The sequence below is a fragment of the Zingiber officinale genome, chromosome 8A, assembly GCF_018446385.1.
Source record: "Zingiber officinale cultivar Zhangliang chromosome 8A, Zo_v1.1, whole genome shotgun sequence".
Taxonomy (NCBI): Eukaryota; Viridiplantae; Streptophyta; class Magnoliopsida; order Zingiberales; family Zingiberaceae; genus Zingiber; species Zingiber officinale.
The window spans coordinates 48,033,094-48,057,137 of NC_056000.1; the positions used below are offsets into that span (position 1 = coordinate 48,033,094).

Consider the following 24,044-nt stretch of genomic DNA (forward strand, 5'->3'; position numbering starts at 1 on the left):
TCTTCATCCCCTTTTAGTCTCTACATGTCTTAACATAATAGTTTGAGGAACTATAAACTTTGGTGTTTGCCTTCGAGTATTTGAGTTTTTCAATATCAACTTCCACACTTTTTTCTGAGAAGTGATAGTTGCTTCGGTTTTTCCTTTTGAATATCTTTTTCATGTATTGTAAACGAAGAGCAAGTGTTATCGGTTTGTATAGAAAACACCAGTGTTTTGGTTTCGACAATGCATTTATATAGGTAGGTCTCTGCTCTCAAATGGGAATTCATCTTCACATATCAAGGGCACAAGGTAAACAAAGGAAGTCGTTCTTATTTGAATATGAGATTAATTAGGGTTTTTATGACCTCTCTTTCCACTACAATATCGCAAAACAAACAAACAAAGTCGTTGCCCCTTGTTTTTCCTCCAAATAATTAGGGATGAATTTCTCCTCAATTTTATTCTATTGAGGGATCCACTGTGGAAACCCTTTTTGTTTTCCTTTTTCGGTCGCGAGGTAAACAGAGGCTTAAGTCGCCTAGTTGTCGCCAGACTTGAGCCTAGGTTGCTAGAATTGAGCCCATGTATGACTTAGCTAGCTATAGTTTGATCTTGCATGTAGTTAGTAGACTGAGAGCACTTGGGGATGGACATCACTTGATATATTAATTAGTTTAATAAGAAAAATTAAATTCATAATCACATCAATATATTTTATTTTATTTTGATTTAGAAAAAACCATTTTACATCGAATTAAAATTGTAAATTTCTCTCTCCCTTCCCCCTCTCTCTCACATTCAAATCCCGTTTCTACTTTTTTTTTTTCTTTGTTTTTTTTCTTTTATTTAATTATTATTTAGTTTTAGTTTTTAATTAATTTTATTTATTATTTTTCATTAACACTTATATATTTTTTATTTATTAAATTTTTATTTAGTTTTATTTTTTAATTAATTTTGTTTATTATTTTTTCATTAATACTTATATATATTTTTAAATTTTATTTAAGTTTTATTTAGTTGTATTTTTAATTAATTTTTTTTATTATTTTTTTAATTTTTTTAATTTTTATTTAGTTTTATTTCTTTAATCAATTTTATTTATTTATTTTTATCAATTTTTTTTATTTTTATATAATTTTTAACATATGTTAGAATCTTTCTTTCTTTAAATTATCTTCCTAATTCGATATTTAAATTATCCTCATCTAATTCTTGACACATATCAGAGCATTCTCTCCCTTTAAATCATCTCTTCCTCTAACCCTTACACATAACACATGTCAGAATCTCTCACAATCTTTAAATTACCCATCATCCAACCATTGACACCTGTCAAAACACCCACTCCCTTTAAATTACCCCTCTTCAACGCTTGACATATGTCAGAACCTCCTCTCCCTTTAAATTACCCCCTTCCAACCCTTGACATATGTCAAAATCTCTCATCCCTTTAAATTACTCCCATTCCAATCCTTGACACATGTTAAAATCTCTCATCACTTTAACTGACCCCCTTCCAACCCTTGACACTACTCGTTATAGGACACATGTTCATTTGTGGTACGAAGTAATACGTATACCACCACCAAACACGTCGGGAGCATAATTTGGAGACAATATTGATTAAAATTTCTATTTTTATATATTTTTGTGTTTTTTTGTATTATTGCATGTACCCTTCATTGAAAAAAAATGTTTGTTCCTAAGTTATGAATGTGTTCACTATTAATTGTTAATATTTTTGTTAGTTTTAAATATATAATTTTTATTTTGATCCATATTTTTATACTTTTTAAATTTTTTATAAATAATAACTCTTAAAATTTACAACTAAAAATAAACAAAAGATTATAAATATATAAAAAAAAAGTATTAAAAAAATAAAATTGATAAAAAACTGATTAAAAAATAAAATCAATAAAAAACAATAAAACTTAAAAAAATAATAAATTGAAAAAAATATTGGTGTAATATTCCCTAGGTCAAGGTTGACCTGGTTGACTAAACTTGAGAAGGCTCAAGCTTGAATCTTGATATTTGAGTTTCGATGTTTGACAATACATGGAGATTGCAGGTGCAATTGTTCATATGAGGAGATTGTTGGTACAATTCTCCGTTGGTCAAGGTTGGCCAATTAGATGTGAAGAAGAGTCAAGTATGTTAAGACTAACTGGATACTTGACTGAAAAGTCCTGGTGAGTGAAGCCAGGTGAAAGACCTAATGAGTGAAGCTAGGCGGATGTGAAAAACCTAGTGAGTGAAGCTAGGCAATATGAAAACCCTAGTGAGTGAAGCTAGGTGAATGTCCTGGTGAGTGAAGCCAAGCAGTTAAAAAATCCTGGTGAGTGAAGCTAGGTGAAATATATAGTGAGTGAAGCTAGGCAGAAGGGAAGTCCTGGTGAGTGAAGCTAGACACGTGAAAATCCAGGTGGGTCAAGGTTGACCGGACACTTGGTATTGAGAAGTCCAAGTAGGTCAAAGGGTTGACTGGATACTTGGCACGAGGAGAAAAGTCCAAGTGGGTCAAAGGAATTGACCAGACACTTGGTGAGGAAGTCCTAGCGGGTCGAGGGTGACCAGACATTAGGCATGATGTACCAACAGGTCATGGTTGACCGAATATTGGTTTTAGAGGACTTTGGACTTGTTTGGGCAAGAAATCATGATCTGGATCGATCAACCGATCGATTGGCTCATGCCCAATCGATCGGTTGATCGATTGGGTGAGTCCCTTGAAGTATCTCCTTCCCAATCGATCAATGGATCGATTGGGAAGCCGATGCAGTCGCACAGAGCGTCTCCCAATCGATCAGCCGATCGATTGAGAGCCTCCAATCGATCGGTTGATCGATTGGGAGGTAGAAATCGTGTAGGAACGCTTGAATCGATCAGGCAATCGATTCAAGCGAGTTCCTTAGAGCACAGAGGCGCTTTGGATCGATCGACCGATCGATCCAAAGCCTCCCCAATCGATTGGGATCTGACCGTTGGTGCTGGATAAAGTCGTTGCGAGCGTTTTCTCCAGCACTCTTCACCCGATTCTCTACAGATCCTCACAGCGCTTTCTCCACATCTAATAGCCAGTTCTTGGAGGCTCTTGGAAACTAGTGTTGGTGCACTTCCAAGGTTCAAGAGACAACAAGCAAGAAGAAAGGCAAGATAGGATTTCTACCATGTAAATATTGTAAGATTTACTGTTTTATCAGCTTGTAGTTTGTTCTTCTTGTGTATCTTTGTGTGTGAGTCCTGTACATGCTTCTCTGCCTTCGGTAGTTACCGTAGAGGAGTGTTTTCATAGTGGAGAGTGCGTGTCGTGCGTGGATCCTTGGATTAGTCATCTCTTCTTGAGGTGGATACCAAGTAAATCCTTCGTGTTAGCGTTGTATTTGTGTTTCTTATATTTTCCGCTGCATATCATCACCAAGAAACAAGCGACGACAAGACGACGAGTGCACGATGAGCTATTCATCCCCCTCTAGCATATTTCGACCCTAACAAAAAATACAAGTATTATGAAAAAAATAATAAATAAAATTAATTGTAAAATAAAATTAAATTTATATAAATTTAAAAATAAAATATTGATAAAAAATAATAAATAAAATTGATTAAAAAATAAAATTAAATAAAAATTAAATAAAATTGGAAAAAATATCATATTGATAAAAAATAATAAATTGAATTAATAAAAAATATAATTAAATAAAAACTAAATAAAATTAAAAATATACTTGAGCTATTTAAATAAAACTAATTAAAAAATAAAACTAAATGAAAAATAATAAAATAAAACGAAAGGGTAGAAATGTTATTTGGAACAGAGAGAGAGAGAGAGAGAGAGAGAGAGAGAGGGGCGGTGTTAGATGAAGAGAGGGATTTTCAATCTCTCATACGAGAGAGAAGTGGGGATGGAAAAAAAAATAATAATTAAAAACTATACTTCAATATAAAGTTTTAAAACTATATAACATATGTTAGTAGTCAATAATCAAGAAGTCAAATCACAATTGTATGTGAATCATTAATAAATAATATTGATCAGGTTTGAAAATGGGAAAAATAGAGAAGAGATTTTCGACGTTAGTCCTTCGATATTGAAGTAAGTCATCGGAAAGATGAAAGAAGACGAAATAATAGTGAGCACAAGTATGAATAGTAAATAATGTGTACATCCGTTGATGCATAGACCCTCCTTTATATAGTGCCTCAGCGGGTGACATGTACGCTCCTAGAGTCGTATGCATATTCTCCAATTTATCATATGAAAGGACCTGTCAGGAGAGTACTTTTGACACTATACTTTAACATGACATGCATATCCCTGATAAAATGATAGAAACTTCCGTCGTACGATCTGTCTATTGACCATACCTTGTGTCAACGACACTATCTTCTAAAAGGGTATTAAGAGATATATCAATGATCCCTCTGCTCGGCCTAGCGAGATAGCCGCTTGGCTAGGAAGTCCTCCGCTCGGTCGGACTCGATTGCTCTTCCCTGCGATGATTCGACTCGATAGATTATTTCAACCCGACCGGACTAACACTCCGATCATCCCAACGTTCATATGCTCTGTGAAGAGTGCCTGATGATCATGACTAAGGGGCGCTCTGTTTGGACCAGCTCTTTGTCGGTCAGGCGTTTCATGTCTGATCGATAGCTGTAGGAGTGCTCCGCTCAGCTCTCCTTTGATTAGCATATTGACTTTTTGATGTTAATTTTCTTGACTTTGACCTCTAGTTAGTTACTATTTTGATCTTTTGATTTATACTTATTGGATCACTTTTTATCACAGCATCATATATGATTGAGTCACATATTTTGATATTCAAGTAAATTTTAAACAGTGCATTATTGGGCGCTGCCTAAATTATTTATCATACCGCAGCACGCTCAAAACATGTCTATTCGTATTATTATACCGGTTTCTACACTGTTCACCATGCCAGTGCTTTTTCTAAAGTCTACGATATAATTAATATAACGAACAACTTGTATTATTATATTTTGATAATTTATTAAATCACGCATCTAAAATTTTAAAATATCTAAATAACACATGCTCTAGTCGAGGCGGTCCAACTATTAGCGGCCCGTTAGAACGGTCTACACGGTTACGGTTAGGTGGCCGCTTAAATACACAATGACGGTCCAACTTATTTTTTTATTAAAATATTTTTTTTAAAAAAAATATTTTTTTAATACCAGATATCCCAATCCAATTAATCCTGTAATTTAAATATTTAAGAATTATTATTATTTTAAACTGCCACCTTGTACTTGTCAACAGTCTTTTTGCCCGGTTATCCTTTAGCTGACGTGGCCTACCACTCCTTTTTTACTACCACCGCCCAGATCACATCTCACTCGTCTAATACCGTCTCTAAAATGTCCTTGGTAGCGTGTTCATGGAGCGCTGCGGTCTGGGCCGCGGCGGGGCTTCTGGCGGCGTTGGCCGCGGTGGCCTTTAACTGGGCCTGGTGGCGGCCGAGGCGCCTGGAGCGAGCACTCCGGGCGCAGGGACTCCGAGGCACCCCTTACCGCTTCCTCCACGGCGACCTCCCGGAGGAGGGCCGCCTCAACGCCGACGCACTCTCCAAGCCCATGCCGCTCTCCCACGACGTCGCTGCGCGCGCCGTTCCCTTTCTCCACCGCGCCATGAGTGAGTTCGGTAGGTAGCCGGCTCCTCTTCTCCGCCCGCAACGCGGTGTGCTCTAACTGCTTGATGGATTCGCAGGGAGCACGTCGTTCAGCTGGTACGGGACTACGCCTCGAATCACCGTTACAGATCTGGATTCGATCAACGAGATTTTTCTGGACAAATTTGGACGATTTGGGCGATTTGGAAATGTGCACCCCATTGGCCGGTTTTTGTCTACCGGACTCATAAGCTACGAAGGCGCGAAGTGGATCAAGCATAGGAGGATCCTCAACCCCGCTTTCCACGCCGAGAAGCTGAAGGTCAGCGAAAACCCTTAATTGCAATACCATCTCAGTTCCACTTTCCTTGCAATTTACGAATCCACGCGAATAAAAATTTTGTGCGGCTTTTCTTTGGTTGGATTATAGCGGATGTTGCCGGCATTTTCTGCTTGTTGTAGCGATTTGGTGAGCAGATGGGAGGGTTTGATCGGTTCAGAGGATTATTGTGAATTAGATGTTTGGCCTCAATTGCAATATTTTACTGGAGATGTGATTTCAAGAGCAGCGTTTGGTAGCAATTATGAAGAAGGTAGACGAATATTTCAACTTCAATCTCAGATAGCTGACCTCGTAATCAATGCTATCCAAACTGTGTATATCCCGGGTTCCAGGTGATATGAACTTCTCCTTGGATTACTTAACTATTTGGTGCTCGCTATATGAACTTTTCGTATTACAGTATGAAATGATAATTGAGCTCTATGCCAAACCACATCGAAACTAATCGAAACTAATATCAATTCCATTTAGAACATTCAAAGTATGTTTCATTTATTATCCTTTTATCCCTCGCACCTTTTAACTTCTCATTTACTTGTGTATAGTATCTGTTACTTACCCATTTAGTCATTCCGTTGAATTGTACCTTATTGCTCATGAATAGGAAAAAAAATTTGATGCGTGAGCCAACTGAAGGGAAAATCGATGCTTAAAGTTAGACATTCTTGGGCTGTGTTTCAAAATCTTGACTTGCCTTGTACCATGGTGAATTTGGTTGTTGGTTACGGTGATTTCAAAATGTTATAGAAAGAACTCATTTTATAGATTTATTGTTGAATAAAGAAAGACAAAAACAGTTGAGAGAGTATGACTGATTATCGTCTGTTATACAGGTTCCTGCCCACCCCGATGAACAATAAAATTAAAGGTGTCGATGGGGAGATTGGAATGCTTTTAAAAGATATACTGAGAAAGCGAGAAGAGGCTTTGAAAATGGGTGAAGCAAGCAGTGATGACCTTTTGGGCTTGCTGATGGAATCCAATATGAAACAATACAGAGAACATGGGAACAACAAGGATGTTGGGATGACCATTGAAGAGGTAATAGCTGAATGCAAGCTATTTTACTTTGCAGGGCAAGAAACGACATCGGTGTTATTGACATGGACAATGGTAGTCTTGAGCATGCACCCTGACTGGCAAACAAAGGCCAGAGAGGAGGTTCTTCAAGTCTTTGGGCAACGCAAACCAGAGCTTGATGGATTGAATCACTTAAAGATTGTAAGTCTTCAGTGACACTTTGTGGACATGCTTTATCGGTTAGCACACAGAATTAAACATCACGGTAAAATTCCATTTAACTCTCAAATGTATATGATAGGTGACAATGATTCTATATGAGGTTCTTAGACTTTACCCACCCTTGCCTCTCATGCGAAGAAGAACAAACAAGACAATAAAGATTGGAAATATAATCTGTCCACCAGGATCACTGCTTGCCTTGCCTGTGATCTCCATTCACCACGACCCAAATTTCTGGGGCAACACTGCCAACGAATTCAAACCGGAGAGATTTGCTGAAGGGATCGCCAATGCGTCGAAAGATCAGGTTGCTTTCTTTCCATTTAGTGGGGGACCTCGAGTTTGTATCGGACAAAACTTTGCATTGCTAGAGGCTAAGATGTTTCTGAGTATGATTCTTCAACGCTTTTCGTTTGAACTCTCTCCAGCTTATGCTCATGCTCCTCGTCTTATTGTAACTCTACAACCTCAGTATGGTGCTCCATTAAGGTTGCATAAGCTGTAGATGTGATGTCTCATGTAACAATTTCGAAATGGAGATCTGGTTGCCTCCTGTTGTCCAACCAAAAAATTATATCCTAGTTACAGAACCAACATGTGTGTTCTGTGAATATTTTGTTACTGTGAATGCACTAGCAGTTTGTCTGGAAAAACAATGAATGATCAATGATAGTTCATCAAGTGATGCATTTCTACGTGCAACTAGTTTTGGATTGTAGTTTCTTCTTCATTGTGTCAAGGAATTCCAACCTCATCATCACATCCGACGCTCATAACAAACAGCATAAACAGTTCGGTATATAACAGAGGTACTCTCGTCGGAGGACTTCACAATTACATCCAATTATATAACAAGAAAGGCAAAATTCAAACAACTTGTAGATTGAAATTATTTATCTCACTAGGATCATGCTCGGTAAGAGAAAGTAGAAACTTAGCGACTGATTTTTTGCAACTCTTATTCACACATATTTCGGTTTCTCGATTGTTAAACTCAAGCATTTACAATGGCTCTACTTTCAGCAAGATGAAGGAACCCTTTTGGGCCAGTCGTTACGCATTAGTGCATCTTTGACATGCTGAAATGCAACGTCCCAACCTTCCTATGAGCACCAACAGCAGGCGCTGCTGCAGCAACAGCAATCCCATTCCAGGTGGCTTTCGCCGGCAGCAGACTTGCCTCGATTGGCATTCTTCCGGCTGGAGCAGCCTTGGCTGCTCCTTGAAGATAGAAATGGGAAGCTCTCATGTTGTCGAAACCTATACTAGAAACAATTTCAGCACCGATTTGGTCTTTCGTTGAGCTGCCTGTTGGTCTTTCTAGACAGTATGGTTCAGGCATAATAGGTTGCGGAGGAGCCACAGCATCTCTAAACAACTGCTTTGTGCCTTGCATTTGAGATACCACAACTTTTCCAGATTTTGCTGAAAAACAAAAAATAAATAGTGATGTGAGGGAAACAACAGATCACGAGCTCCTAGAGTCATCTTATGTGAATCCTTTTCGATTAGAACACCTCACCATATTAAAGACTAAACCTACTCTGAAACCATTATAAGAACTGATGTCTAACCATTGATTTAGAATATCAGAACCTTAGTTAATGATAGTTCACTCATTTGGGTATCACATCATATGGTGAAAACTCTTACCGATTGGAAGACTTTGAGGAACTTGTGAAGTCGTCTCCACATTTCCAGACAATTGCTTTATGTATTGAGGGATTCTGCAAGTTTCTGCGGCAACTTGTCGATCTCTTATTGAAACCATATTAACTTGTTCGGGAGAGATAGTGTGAGAATGAACCACTGTAGACCTAACAAAATTGTTTGACCTTTAGGTTAAACACTCATAGTTAAGAATAATAAATTTGCAAGCGAAAAGTAAAGTATCATATTCTAAGATGCATATATTACTTTTGTAGCGTTGTATTACATGGAAACTATTGAGGTTGAACTAGAAGATTACCTAGGGAGCGAAACATGTTTCCTATCCGAGGACATCATTGATCCTAGTTTGCCTCCATTCTCCTCAAGTTGAGCAAATTGTCTTTTAAATTGATCAACCGCACTGCGAAAGAGCACAAACTCTTATCACAAAAAATTTGGAACAGATAGAAAGAAGAGAACTAAAATGTATAGGGAGAAGGATCAAGAAAGATCCAAACCTAGGATACATGAAATTTGTCCTTTCAGTTCCATTGATGTAGTTTTTGAGCAACTGAGGATGATACTCCAATATCTCATTGAAAATAAGTTCCCGTATGTCTTCTTTAGACACTCTTCGTCGCTCAAACTCAAATTCCATTTTCGTAATTGGCTGACAAGATGGTTCTCTTTCTTTTTTTGCAAGACCTTTGAAGTATGGATCAGCTAATGCCTGGAAGAATATACAGGTGAAGAAAGACATAGTTAGCAAGTATCTCTATCATAGTTCGCATGACACAAAGATAAATGATTTCGCAATGACCTCTTCGGCGGTAGGCCGGTCCTTGGGATCAAAAGCCAATAGCCTCTCCAAGAGTTTGAGTGCCAATGGGTCTGCATTAGGAAACTTGTGTGCAAATGTCACAGGCTGTTTCTTCTTCATGGTACTAAGATACCTTTTCGCTTTCTCATTCCTAATCTGCTAGCAGAGAAGAATGGGCTTGATTATGAACAGGATGGATACACAAGTTGAATCAAGCAGATATCATAGACTGCCTGATCCATTAATGCAGTTATGCCACAGAAAGAGTAAATGTAGTGATCGCCATCATTCATACCCGAGAAATGGTGTCTAACGATGGTGTTCCCAGTAGGTCAGTCATCAAATCCAATTGATGAACCACATTTTTACCGGGGAAAAGTGGCTTCCCGGTCAGCACCTCAGCAAAAATGCAGCCAATGCTCCAAATATCGATAGCAGGGGTGTACTGCAAATTCAATAGCAAACCAACTTATATATTTGTTGGAAAACTCAATGTTCGAGCTGCACGAAATGAAATTAATTGTCCAAAGCATATATCACCCAGTACCAATATTTAGCTAGCCACAGAAATTAAAGCCCTTCCTACACAATTTATAAAGGAACTCTTGGCTAAAAATTTATGAACAAGTGTAAACCACAACCCATTGATTGATTTAAGTAAGCAAATTATCATCTAAACTTGAGCATCACAAATTTAGAATTTTGCAAGTGTTGATAGATACTACAAAACCTTCAATGAATTGACGATAAGCAATGATTGACAATAGAATAGGTAAAATAAGCAATTTTGTTAGGTTTACTTGAGTTTTGATTGTCTTTGTCAATGGCAGTGCTACAACTCTTGTTGGCTTCCTCCAAAAAATGAAGGGTTATATCATTATATGATTTTCTAGAAAATACAAATCATAATTAAAACAAGTGACGAGAAATATAGAAAGTAAAAGAAAAGCGTGATGAAAGCCATGAGAATGTGTTTTGAGCAATAAAAATTTCCAAAGTAGTGAAATGTTATAACAAGCACCAAAATTTCAAAACACATCGTGCAATAAACTACCTTGGAAAAGAATGAACCACATAACTCAGGAGCTCTATACCATCTGGTTGCAACATAATCCTGCAACATATTAAAACTGAAACTCAAGAGGGGTGTGGTACTTCAAACATCAGGAACAATCAACTGAGGACTTTTAGGATGATAGGTAATCATCAAGAAAAACCTGTTACACCTACCGTCCAGAAAATTGTTGTGGGTGTGTCATGGAATGCAACTCTAGCCAGACCAAAATCACAAATTTTGAGTTTGCAGTTTGCATTTGCTAAAATGTTCTTTGGCTTCAAATCACGATGGTAAACATTAGCTGCACTTGGATGAAAATTTGATCAGACAAATTAAGTCAAAAACTCAAAATCATTCTGCAGCTATAGTAATTTATAATAATTAATATCAGCTAATAATCAAGGCCAAATTTGACCTATTTGCTAAATGTAAATGTGAGTACCTGCATGTCAGACATTGGACTAATAAAAGGTTCATGCCAATGCTCCTAACAATTTCAAATTATAAAAGGTGGATTTCAATTTCCATTGGTAAACATTAATTAGAGTCATCAACATTATTGAATGAATCTGAAATGGATGTTGATCTTACGAAAATGGCTGTGGGAATATATAGATAATTGTAGTAGCCTGACTGTTAAAAGTGCAGGAGTAGTAATTATGGCTTCACAGTCAAGAGGTGCCCTGAGCGATGCGAATTTGAGGGAAGCAATGCATCAATTCAAGTGGAGCTAGCAGGTAAGTATTGCGAGCATCAAAGGTGGCAAAGGTAAGCCCATGGGGCAAGGAGGGGCTCTATGAGTTGGAGGCAAAGTGGGTGGTTGTGGACACAATATGGATGTGATCTTGAAGGTGCAAGGGGAAGTAGAACATAGAACTTTTTCTTTCTTTATTTTTCAGATGAGAGATTGTGACAAAGAAGGCAAATTAAGGGAGGAGACCAAGATCATTTTCCTCACAGCAAAAGTTATGAGACTAAGAACTTGCAAAGAGATCAAAATAGACAGTCGTAGACTAATCAGTTATTATTTGCCTGCAACAATGACGAGTGGATCAAGGACTGAGAATATGGTTGGGCTTTATTATCAGGGACACAGCATGAGGTAAGTTTATGTGCCTCAATTTTTTTGATGCATCAAAAGGACACAGCATGATGTAAGTTTATTTTGAAGTGGACTAGTGATTTGCATCAAAAGGAAAGAGGTAGGTCTTCTTCCTTTCACTCATTCCTCTTCACCGTTCTACTTGACTGCATCTAGTGCTGACACACTATATGTTAATTAGCATGCAACCCTCTTGTTCTGGCTGGCCAACAAAATCAGCACCAGAATTGTAATTTTAAACCTTAATTATAGGAAAATGTAGCAAAAGCTTACGATCTGCAATAAAGGATATTTTTCATAATTTGAACTATGGGAAAGAGAAAAATACCCAAACATAAGGGTCATTTAATTTAAGATTGAAAAGCACTGGTATATTTTAATTCATTTTCTTAGATATAAGATCTTAACTACAAACCAATAAATGACTAGGACATAGGGAATATTTATGTCTCTAATATAATAGTCTTTGCATATCAGATTATACCAAAGGCAATCTAACTATTTGTCAATTAATGTTCAAAAACAGACCAGTGTGACTTCTCTGTTAATCTCAACCATAACTTCATGTAACACATGAATAATATGAACATTTCATGCTTGCAGGATTTCATAATTCATTTCTTATAAAAGGATGGAAATGTTGCAGAGTGATGTGCATGTTCTGCACAAATCTGAGATTAGGAATCAGTTTCAAGGTTAAAACATTTTCTGAAATGCAGTGGGGGAATATCACTTTCCATGAATAAAAACTAAAAGTAGACCTGAGTGAGTATTTACTCTATTCATGAGAATGCAATTCAGAAAGCCAGTTCAAAACAAACATAAGCAGGAACTTAAGAAAGACTCGTGGGCTAATTATAATACAATACCTGCAGTAGTTTCCTATCTATTACTATTTTTCAAGTGAAACAAGTGGTTATTTAAACAGGTTAGGTAGAAATAGCAAAAAAGCAACATGAAATGAGAAAAGGTTCACTGTAAATCACATTATTTAATTATCAAAAGATCATCATTGTGTATAATCTGACCTGTATGTATATATTTTAGTGCACGGAGCAACTGATACAGAAAAAACTGATAGTGTTCTCTTGTCAGGTCATCATTTGCTTTGATAACTTGATGAAGATCTGATTCCATAAGCTCAAAAACAACAAAAATATCTTTGAAGCTCCTCCTTGATGGAGGCAACATGATGTGCTTGATCTCCACTATATCTGGATGTCTAAGAAGTCGGAGAAGCTTGATCTCACGAAGGATCCTAGCAGCATCAGATATGTGCTCAAAGATGCCATTTATCTTCTTGATAGCCACTCTCCCTCCAGTATAAGTATCAATTGCTGAACAAACCACTCCATAACTTCCTTTTCCAATAACTTCTTGAATATTATATCTACTGGCATCTCCATATTCACTAAAGAAGTCCAGTTCTGGTGCATTCTGTAAAATGATGATCACCGCTGTACTAGATTAGGCAAATATAAAAAAGATGCACCACCCATAATCAACTGTGAATAGTTGTTCCAATCTTGCAAATATTAAGTCACATGGGAAAATGAATATTTCGTAAAACGGACATGAAGTTTTGTAATAGAGAATTCCATTTTTCCTGAAAGTAATCCTTTTAAAAGTTTTCAAGGAAATATTTATCTAACCTATACAAGAAGACACCGAATCAATTTATGTCGTCAGCAAAGATGAGGATGTGTCTGTAGACATTGAAGTGATGCTACATATAGCTCGAACAATGGTTACATCGGAAGAGAATTTTACAACACAGAATTCTTATTCTAAACAGAGTGGGAGGAGAACGAGGTTCTTAAAACATGTTGGTGTTATCTAGGAACAATATGTCAAATTCCCACTTAGCAGCAACACCCATTTATCTTTCATATTTTAAGCTCAACAACAGAAGATAAATTATAGACCAAGGAAAAGGGTGTCAAACTCAAGGAACTCTCCGCCACAACTTGTTGGAATTCTAGTCCATAAATGGAATCAGATGATTTGATGAGAGAGTTTAGGAAAAAGGAGAGTGCCGATCAAAAACAAAATCAAGTTCAAAGCCAAAATACTACTAATGATCAAGGAAACATATAAGATCCCTCTTTTTTTTCATCACTAGATCAGTCAAGACAACAGAACCACGCCCAACTTAGCCAACGAACGAATCAAACAAAAAAAAGCAGAGTTATCTGAAGCTCTAACCTTCTTCCTCGGATCTTTCTGCATTTTCCGAATTCCAAGCAGTCCAAGATCCCTCCTTGCTCACTTGTCCGACTCTTTGCCCTCCTCACCAGCACACTTCTTCGCACCGATCGCCGAAGAACTCAGAAACAGATGACCGGAGATTAAATCAACCACATTTGCCCCACCCTACCCTAGCTCCGAATCACAGACCAAAAATCCCGCTCCGACTTCCTCGAATCCTCCGAATTACATAGAGAAGGGATCGAACACAAACTCAGACCTCAGCAAAACGCGAAGAAAGAGCACGCCCCACTCCGATCACAGAGAACGAAAACCAAGGCTCAAGCTCCTCTGCCGCATCGCCGCTTCGTCCCAAGATTTAACCTTTAGCTGTTTCCCCCAAATCGGCTCCTCCTGCGCTCAAAATTCCACCCAAAAGTTCCCCGAAACAACGCCCTCGAGATCAATCCTAAGATCTTCCGAATACATTAGCGATAATAAATCAGAGCACAACAACTCGAAACAAATCCTAATCTAATCCGAAAGAGAAAGAGAGACAGAGTGGAGGTGAGTGCGGTGTGGTGGCCTTGTCGAAGGACATGGTTGATCTTTTTTCTGATTTATAACCAAAATTTTATTAGAACAAGTAGACGATACACGCATTATGCGTTTGATTAATTATAAATAAATAAATATAAAATTATAAAGAGAAAGTTAGGGATTATTTTTAATGCGATCCTAGAAGTGTATTAATATTTTTAATATTTGTTATACTTATTTAGGATCCCTTAATATTAATTGACATTTAATTAAATTTTAATCCAAAATTAATTATTATAAATTGGAAAGGAGGAAAGCGGGGCTAGAGATATTTTAAGAGAAAGAGGTTAGATCAAAAGTAAATATTTAACTAAAATAAAATTTATTTATTTATGGAATGCTATGGTATATTTAGTGTGTTATTCTCATAATAAAACCTAAAGGATTATATTGATGAAAACTTTTAAAGTTAAAAAAACTTCTTGTAAATTATCATCTTTATTTTTTATTTTTTTTATTTGTAAAGAAAAGTGATTTAGATATTCCTCAGAATCCGTCTTCAAATTATGTGAAATTATGTGAAGAAGTAATTATAAGATCAATTTATAATTAATCGTTAAATACCTTAAAGGTGGGAGAAATTCATATCCCTTATTCTATTATAATAAAATTATCATTCTCGAATACTATGGGAACATCATATTTACTCTCATATAAAAAAATTGGGAAAATGTCATGCACAATTTTTACGTATTAAATGATATGGCCATTTTTTAATATATAAAATTTGAATTTGTCACATTATAGATATTTTTTAAAATAATTTAGCGTATTAGACATTATTTAATTTTTTTCTAAAAATATTGAAAATATTCAATTTAACTAGGTCGTTCATAATATTCAATACACCCATAACTTCATCTTAGAAAAAAAAATCTTCAAATTTAAAATATTTTCAAATTTTATCTCTCTGTTCTATCTTAAAACCATAAATTTACTGTAATATATGGAAAAAAATAGTTATAAGTCAAAATTTTATATAATTAATATATTTTCTTCAATAAGGAAAAAAAATAATCTGTTGTTCAATTTTAATTTGATTCCGTTAATTCTAAAATTATTTTTTAAAAAACGGTTAATTCAATTTAATTGGTATTTTAAAAGTCTAAATTCGATAAAATCGATTAAATTGAACATATCAATGCTTAATAATATATAACAATCGATAGTTATATTTGAACCGGAGTTTAAAATTCTTGATTCGTGGCTCATTTTAATTGGCTCATGCTTATTGCTCTTATGATACTTTGGGAGCTAAAAAAGGATGATTAACTTTAATTATTTCATTGATAATAATTTAAAGTGAAAAATCCGAAACAATCATTAATATTATGATTTAATTTGTATCCATCTCTTTGAGATGATTAATCAATGATCCACATAGTACATATATTTTATTATGACAAAACTCCTTCTCGAAAATAATTTGAAGATTAAGAAATTTCCTACAAGTTCATATACAAGAATACAATAAAAATAAGATGTAAATACATAATACAATTGAGAATTAACCTTACTTTCTTGATCTCTTAATGCTTAAAATGTCTATTGTAGACTCAAAAATGCAGCGTCACTTCTCTTTGAGTCTTCTAAGAACCGATGGTGAAGAGTGGAGAAGAAGAGATTTTTGAATCCAACGAAAGCACCTTTTATCGTGCTAATTATGATTCTCAATATATTAGTCATATCTCTAATCGATTGTCACGTCAGATCCAAGCAAACCCAGCCGTCTAAAGTCTAAACCTCACAATGACTCTTTTCTTCTTCTCTCAATTAATTAGTCAATCGATTACGAGACTTCTTGATTGATCACCCAATCGATTCATAAATCCACTGTTCATTCACGAACTTCTTCCAATCGATCACCTGATTGATTCACGTGGCTCAATCGATTACTTGATTGATTCAGAAGCCCACAACTTATCGTGAGTTTCTCCCAATCGATTGGGCACTTTTCCAATCGATTCGCACAATAAAACACTGTGCTTGGCAAAAAAAAAAAACTCACTTTAATCAATTACCCAATCAATTGAAGAGGGTCGAATCAACTGGCTAATTGATTCAACACCTCTCTTTCTCGTGATTACAGCTACCAATCGATCACTCGATCGATTGACTTTGGCCCAATTAATTATCCAATCGATTGTCCAACCCTAATTCACTTAACTCGAGTCTAGGGTTCCCTTCCCCAACATCCGGTCATCAGTGACCTATTAGAACTTCTTCACTAAGTGTTTGATTATCCTTTGACTCATTTGGACTTTTCATCTCATGCCAACTTGCTATTAGATTTTCGATTACCAAGTGCGGTCCTTCCTGACTCACTTAGATTTTTCTCTTGCTTGACCGCAGTTAGGACTTTCCTCTTGCCAACGTGTAGTCCTTATTGACCTACTTGGACTTTCATTTGCCTAACCATAATTAGGACCTCCCTTTGCCAATGTATGGTCTTCCTTGATCCACTTAGACTTCCCTTTGTCTACTGTAATTAGGACTTCCCTTTGTCAATATGTCGTTCTCCTTGATCCACTTAGACTTTCTTTTGCCTAACCACAGTTAAGACTTCCCTTTACCAACATGTGATCCTCCTTGACCCACTTGGATTTTGCTTTGCCTAACCTCCAGTTTAGAATTTTCCTAGTGAAATATCTGGTTCTCCATGACCTACTTGATTTCTCTCTCACACATTGTCAAGTATACGGTTAACCTTGCCTACTTGACTATTTCTTATATATTGTCTAAAACATATTGTCCAAACATCGAAATTCAAATCTGAATCCACTTGATCTTAGTTAACTGGTCAACTTTGACCCGAGAACGATTGCACCAACAATCTTCCTTTTTTTGATGTTTGATAAATATGTTTAAATTAGGCTAACCCATTAACCCAATTTCATCCCAAGTCAAAGCATGAATACAAATTTCTAACTTAAATCCTAAGTTATCTCCATTGATATGAAACATTTTCGGTAGAGCCTAAAAACAAAGTAATGAGATATTAGGTTTAAAATGGAAAATACTATATATTATTATGGAGATATTTGTATATCCTTTATATATATAACAATTGCTTATATTGCTCATGTCCAAAGAGCAATTGATCAATCTACTCGACAAACAATTGATCGATGGATTTGATTATATGAATATTAAATTATTTTAATTTTTAACCTAATTAATTGATTTTTTATCGGTTCAATTTATTTTATAGACAAGTTTGATCGGTTCATTTTGTCAAATTTTTGTTATCAATTTGATTTAGATTTAAGCTATTCGGTCGGTTATTTTTTTTTTATCAATTTGATTTCGATTTAAACTATTTGGTCAATTTAATTATTAATTACATAAACTTTCACAAATATTCTAAATAACTAATCCTCCCATTTTTTTTAATATATATAAAAAATTTGAATTTAACATATTATACATAATTTTTTAAAAGAAGTTACCCTTAATGTAATATTATTTTCTTAAAAATATTTAAAAACTTTTATTTAACCAGGTCTCTTATAATATTCCATCCATCTACAACTTAATCTTTCAGTTTGTAACAAAATCTTCAAATTTTAAACATTTCCAAATTTTATCTTTCTAAACTATAAAATTACTTTAATATATGGAAAAATAGTTATAATTGAGACCAATTCATAAGAATGTCCAAATTTATATAATTTTTTTAGAAAAAAATAATTAATCTGTTCTACTGGTTTTGTGCCGAGTCTTACGAGGAATTAGCAACTGGATCTTCATGCCTATGCTGATATATATATATAATTATAAACTTCATGGCGATCTAGGCAAATCCCAATCTCCATCTTCTTCATCCTCTTCTTGTTATTCTTCCTTCTCCAGTTTTTTTTTATCTGCAATTGCATTCAAGATGGACGCCGGAATCGTGAGCTTGAAGGCCAACGATGCATGGCTGAGCCATGCAAGAAGATCAGCTCTCTGCGCTTCTTCAACAAGGAAGCAGCTCCGGAGCCAAAGAGTTCCCTTCAAAAACAACAACACATTCCGCTGCAAGATCGCAGGCTTCGAATCCTCTGTAGCATCCTCTCCTCCTGCAGAAATCGACCACCAAATTCAAAAAATATCCGAGGCAAGTTTTTCTGCAGGTTCTTCTTCTCCCCCACTGACGATCCATTCACTAGAATGACCAACCAAACCAAAACCCTGTTTTTGCAGGTTCTTCTCTCACCCAACGTGCCTGATCCCAAGAACGTCGCGGCATTCATTCTGGGCGGAGGCACCGGTGCTCATCTCTTCCCTCTCACCAATACAAGAGCTGTGCCTGCTGTTCCCATCGCGGGAGGCTACAAGATCGTTGATGTCCCAATGAGCAACTGCATCAACAGCGGCATCAACAAAATATACATCTTGACGCAGTTCAATTCCACCTCATTGAATCGCCACATCTCTCGAACCTTTGGTGATGTCGCCAACTTTGGCGGTGGATTCGCAGAGGTAACGCAAGAAGAAATTGGGTCATCTTGTTCGTGGATTGCCTTGTCTGATTAATTCCTTTTGATACTCAGGTTTTGGCGGCTACACAATCTCCCGGCGAAACCGGTATGAATTGGTTCCAGGGCACAGCTGATGCCATTAGGCAATTTGCTTGGGTGTTTGATGTGAGTTATCTCTAGCTTTAGATCTTCTCTCTTTTTCTGTCGTTTTGAGTTTACATTTTGTTGTTCCTGTAATTTAGGACAGGAGGAACCAACACATTGAGCATGTACTAATTCTGTCCGGCGACCAATTATACCGCATGAACTACATGGAATTGATCGAGGTATGCTTTTGTTTGTTTTCCATCGCTTGAATCTACATACTAAAAGTGATGCAATGCAATTTGCAGAAACATGTCGAAACTGGTGCTGATATAACTATTTCTTGCATTCCTGTTGATGCAAGGTATGCAAATGTCTAGTATCTAAATTGTATCGACTTACTTAGTACTGGTAATTGACTTGTCGATCCTCCTTGTAGCCGGGCATCTGACTATGGACTCGTGAGAGTTGATAAGAATGGTCGGATTACCGAATTTCAAGAGAAACCGAGGGGTGATGATTTGGAAGCCATGGTGAGTGCTTTTTTTCCTAATAACTGATAAGATTGTCGATGATTCGAGCACTGAACTAATAAGAACAATTGCATTGCAGAAGGATGATGGCTCCTTTCTCAGATTGTCTCATCAAGATACAAACAAGTACCCCTATATCGCATCCATGGGGATTTATGTCTTCAACCGAAAGGCACTTCAAAGACAATTCATGTATCTCTTTTAACTCTTGTGCAAGTCCATTTTCAGTTAAGTCTGGTTGTGTTTCAAGAAATGCCTTCTGATTCTCTAAGCGATTTATCGGTAACTTCAGGATGAGAGATGGGAGAGCAAATGACTTTGGACAGCACATCCTGCCTTTTGCCGTGAACTACTTCAATGTTCAGGTGTGCTTCTTGTGTGTCTGTTTTCAATACTACTTCCAAGTAAACTTGAGATTTCTGTTCACCAACGCGCATATCGTATCGTAACGATGTTCTTGTATTGTTCAGGCATACATGTTCCAGGACTATTGGGAGGATATTGGAACATTACAAGCATTCTACAACGCAAATTTGGCACTCACAGAACAGGTAGAAATTAATGTGTATGCATAAGAAATTAACAATTCGAATCGATTTGAGATGTACGATCTCATAATCTATCGATTTTGTAGCCTCCGAAGTTCCAATTCTACGATCAAAGAAAACCTATGTACACATCTCCTAGGTACCTACCGCCAACTAAAATCGACAAAAGCAAGGTAAGTGTCACAAAACTGTAGACTACAAGACAATCTTGAGGCATTTTAGTCATGTTCAACAAAATGCAGATGCGCAGTTCGATAATTTCTCACGGATGCTTCTTGTACAAGTGTGACATTGAACGATCGATCATCGGAGTACGATCACGTATCAGTGCTGGAGCCGAAATAAAGGTTAGTGAAACTGGCTTCAAACTCAAAACTGATAGCTGAATTCTGAATAGATACTAGTTAACATGTAGTGTCTTTGTTGCATCTTCTCAGAACACTTTGATGTTTGGCGCGAATACTTATGAGACCGATGAACAAATTGCCTCCCTATTGGAAAAGGGTATGGTTCCTATTGGAGTGGGGCAAAACACAAAAATCAGGTACTATCTGAAATTCTGTTTGCAGATTACTTAAGCGACTCGAGATTTACTTTTGTTAAACTTAAAATTTGTTTTGTAGGAACTGTATCATCGACACAAATGCTAGGATAGGCCAGAATGTGGTCATTGCTAACAAAGATGTATGTGTATAAGCATGTTTGTATCTAAACCTTTGAGACTAAAGCTTATCGATGCTAAATGTCGTGTCACAGGACGTCGAAGAGGCTGATCGATCGAGCGAAGGCTTCTACATAAGATCTGGAATCACAATCATTTTGAGAAATGCTACTATCAAAGATGGAACTGTGATCTAGAATGTCAATTTATCATGGTGTTTTTTATGCTTCTAATATATAGTTTATATAGTAAGCTAGGAAATAAGCAGTTAATTCTTGCTGTAAATGATGGTTGTCTTGCTGAAAGCAAGCTCCATTAACCAATTGCTCACTCCAAAGACAAAGTTAACTACTGATAAATTTTCTGAATTTTTCTTTTACAACAAATGCATTTGCTAATGGCTTAATGGATCATCTTCCATCCTTTTGTAGAAAAGGACAAGAAACACGTTTAACCTTTTCCTTTGGAAACTAACTTTGCTGTTAAATTTCCCTCATGAGATTGCCATGAGTGTGTTGTTGGTCGTTATCACCCTGATCTTCGCTCTTAGGTGGCTCCTTCCCCTCAACCTTACCTGGACTAGGATGTCTTGGGAAACAAGAGAGTTCAGTAATATCTAGAAAGGTTATTGTCAATTGAGCTTAAATATCTTCCCACGCAGTGCAATAGTAAAACACTCAGATGAACAAAAAGAGGTTTAGGATTTCAAATTCTTAATGGGAATGAATATACATACTAAACATTCTAGCCAGAAGCCACTATCTGTTCCTCCGTTGAACAAGTATATATGTCTATAAACATAAATTAAATTTTATGTTGTTCAAATTTGAAATGAATAAGGTAACAAGCTCTAAAATTAATTAAGCTGTTGAAGTTGTTAATCAACTTTGGCAATTTGATTTCTTTTTCGCTTGATGTTGATTTATTTAATGTTATTGAACTCTTAATTCAAATTTATTTGATTACTTGAAATTTTTATATATTTTTAAAAATTATTTAGTTGCTAGTGTGTTTGTTTATTCATTTTGAGAGCTTATTTGCATGATCATAAGTTTGATGAGAGTTTTCTTGAAGAATATGATATTATTCATGAATATTAATTACGAACAATTCACAAACTTTGCTATAAATATCTACGATTCAAATAATTGAATATTATTAATTACCTTCGGAGTTATAGTATAGTGGTAGGGCGTAAAATTGTTACCGAGATATCCGTAATTTGATCCACAACTTCAATATATTTATAGGAATTTTTTCTCTAAATGTGACGAGTAACCATAAGATGCAGGGTTTCTGAGCCACCCACAACACTTCCAAATTCCCTCATGCTAATCACTGGCATATGTTTCCGAATTCAAAGTTCTCTCCAATTCCCCTTTTCAATCGTAATATCGATCGAATCAGCGTGTTAGTGTTAGGTGGAGATGTGGAGTTTCTCTTCTCGAATCTCAATGAGCAAGAAGCACACAGAAAGGGAGTTGGAAAAGGAGAACTTAAAAAAAACTAACATTTTTATTTTCATTGTATGGATAAAATAAAAAATTTTTAATTCATTTTCTTATTGATTAAAGAGAAAACATCACCAACTAATGAGAAACGTAATGAGTGTAGAAAGAAAAGTATACATAAAAATATATTTAATATATTAAAAAATAATTATCCTAATTTTTAGAGAATGAGATTGCATAATCTTTTATTATATGGACCATATTTTTTTATTATATTTAAAAAATATATTTAATACATTAAAAATAATGGATCCCAATAAAAATTAGGGTCCTAGGCATAGGCCTGGAAGAGAGGTTCATTTGCTCCTCTCATGACCACACGATCTACGAGCTGGCGAAGATGTTCAGGGAGAGATTCCCTCAGTACATCATCCCTCAAAAGTACAATCTATCTTGGATCAAAAGAAAGAATTTAAGAAAAAATGAACTCATAGATGATCGACGTCGACCATTTTGTAGGTTTGAAGGGATCAACGAGAAGATTGGGAGGATGAATTTTTCTTCAAAGAAGTTGCTGGATCTGAGCTACAAATTCAAGTACAGTGTGGAGGACATGTTTGACTCTGCAATCCGAGTGTGCACGGAGAAGCAGCTCCTGCCGTTGCAAAATGTGCAGCAACAATAGCAATAGTGTAGGATTAAGGACTAAATCCAATTAAGTGGATGGGCTTAATCTCCAAAGGTAGACTTATACCACACTAATTGTCATTAAAAAAAAATAAATCCTAATTAAGAGATCTCATGCTCATTATATATAATGGAGTTTAAATTAAATGGATATAGATTCAATACTTAGATTCAATAACTCGGTTCATTAATATTAATGAGTTGTTAATGATGGATGAGCTTTATGGTGGATAATCACCATAGGTTGGACCATATATATATAAAAGAACAGATTAGTTTAATTAGGGCATGTTGAATCTTGCTTTCTTCCTCTAACCTTTTCTTTCCCATTGATAAAGACCTTGGGTTGTCGGATCAATCCTGTGGAAAACTTCTGCTGCACTTGCAGGATCTCCGATGATAAGTAAGAAGCAATATTCCTTTACGATGGATTCAGATCATCTATTCGATAGTTATTATTTCGGGTTCAATAATACTTTAGAGATTGATGATGTAGGACCGTTGGTCATGTGAGAAAGGGAAGGTGAATCATGTGTATTTTAAAAACTTATTCTTTTTAAACTTTTAAAACAAGTTGTGTGCTGTAGAATAAAAGAAAATAATAACACATGGTCGGTTACCTGATTCAGAACATTTGGCAACTCCTACTCTAAGACCAAAACATTTCGGATCTATCGATGGACAATCCACTAAATTGTCTACCGATAAACTCTCGATAGAGTAATCGAGTACAAGAAAATATAAAGATTGTGTAATAAGTTACACTTCCTTTAAGCAAGTATAATAATAAAAAAACAATAGTAAATTTGTTACCAACATAAAAGATGAAGATTAAGCGCTCATGTGTTGGTGTCAGTCTTTCGGCAGTGGTCAGGTGCAATAGAATAGTAGTATAGCCGCAGCATGAAGACGAAGTCATAGAATGATCGTTAGAGCTCATGTAGAAGTTATATATCAAGTGTTGGCCGAACACAGCTTATAAGGAGTGT

General features: G+C 36.0%; 3 protein-coding genes across 3 annotated transcripts; 2 read left to right on the forward strand and 1 right to left on the reverse strand.

The window, feature by feature from the left end:
• Nucleotides 1-5,344: 5,344 nt before the first annotated feature.
• Nucleotides 5,345-7,893, forward strand: LOC122008910 (cytochrome P450 72A397-like). The gene is made up of 5 exons (XM_042564822.1): nt 5,345-5,659; nt 5,726-5,949; nt 6,058-6,302; nt 6,804-7,191; nt 7,292-7,893. The coding sequence occupies exons 1-5, from the start codon at nt 5,377-5,379 to the stop codon at nt 7,715-7,717; spliced, it is 1,566 nt and encodes a 521-aa protein (XP_042420756.1). The 5' UTR covers nt 5,345-5,376; the 3' UTR covers nt 7,718-7,893.
• Nucleotides 7,894-8,122: 229 nt separating this feature from the next.
• Nucleotides 8,123-14,643, reverse strand: LOC122008909 (mitogen-activated protein kinase 10-like). The gene is made up of 10 exons (XM_042564821.1): nt 14,047-14,643; nt 12,870-13,278; nt 10,913-11,040; nt 10,737-10,796; nt 9,978-10,127; nt 9,683-9,838; nt 9,381-9,592; nt 9,182-9,283; nt 8,866-9,029; nt 8,123-8,637 (listed from the first exon to the last, which is right to left on the reverse strand). The coding sequence occupies exons 1-10, from the start codon at nt 14,068-14,070 to the stop codon at nt 8,273-8,275; spliced, it is 1,770 nt and encodes a 589-aa protein (XP_042420755.1). The 5' UTR covers nt 14,071-14,643; the 3' UTR covers nt 8,123-8,272.
• Nucleotides 14,644-18,508: 3,865 nt separating this feature from the next.
• On the forward strand, nt 18,509-21,114 carry LOC122010777 (glucose-1-phosphate adenylyltransferase large subunit 1-like). The gene is made up of 14 exons (XM_042567255.1): nt 18,509-18,727; nt 18,814-19,092; nt 19,164-19,256; nt 19,334-19,417; nt 19,484-19,539; nt 19,615-19,708; nt 19,788-19,900; nt 20,001-20,073; nt 20,179-20,259; nt 20,343-20,429; nt 20,499-20,603; nt 20,694-20,800; nt 20,880-20,940; nt 21,013-21,114. Exons 1-14 carry the CDS (start codon nt 18,509-18,511, stop codon nt 21,112-21,114), a joined length of 1,554 nt encoding a protein of 517 aa, XP_042423189.1.
• Nucleotides 21,115-24,044: the final 2,930 nt, after the last annotated feature.

Excerpts from the sequence above, each read along its gene's own strand:
- LOC122008909 (XM_042564821.1), bottom strand. The coding sequence starts at position 14,070 with ATGCAGAAAGATCCGAGGAAGAAG. Across the intron at positions 10,128-10,736 it reads GTGGTTCATTCTTTTCCAAG|TACACCCCTGCTATCGATAT; the intron begins GTAGTTTATTGC and ends TTGAATTTGCAG. Across the intron at positions 9,593-9,682 it reads ACCGGCCTACCGCCGAAGAG|GCATTAGCTGATCCATACTT; the intron begins GTCATTGCGAAA and ends ATATTCTTCCAG.
- LOC122008910 (XM_042564822.1), top strand. The coding sequence starts at position 5,377 with ATGTCCTTGGTAGCGTGTTCATGGAGCGCTGCGGTCTGGGCCGCGGCG. Across the intron at positions 5,950-6,057 it reads TCCACGCCGAGAAGCTGAAG|CGGATGTTGCCGGCATTTTC; the intron begins GTCAGCGAAAAC and ends GTTGGATTATAG. Across the intron at positions 6,303-6,803 it reads GTGTATATCCCGGGTTCCAG|GTTCCTGCCCACCCCGATGA; the intron begins GTGATATGAACT and ends TCTGTTATACAG.
- LOC122010777 (XM_042567255.1), top strand. The coding sequence starts at position 18,509 with ATGGACGCCGGAATCGTGAGCTTGAAGGCCAACGATGCATGGCTGAGC. Across the intron at positions 19,257-19,333 it reads AATTTGCTTGGGTGTTTGAT|GACAGGAGGAACCAACACAT; the intron begins GTGAGTTATCTC and ends CCTGTAATTTAG. Across the intron at positions 19,540-19,614 it reads TGCATTCCTGTTGATGCAAG|CCGGGCATCTGACTATGGAC; the intron begins GTATGCAAATGT and ends TCCTCCTTGTAG.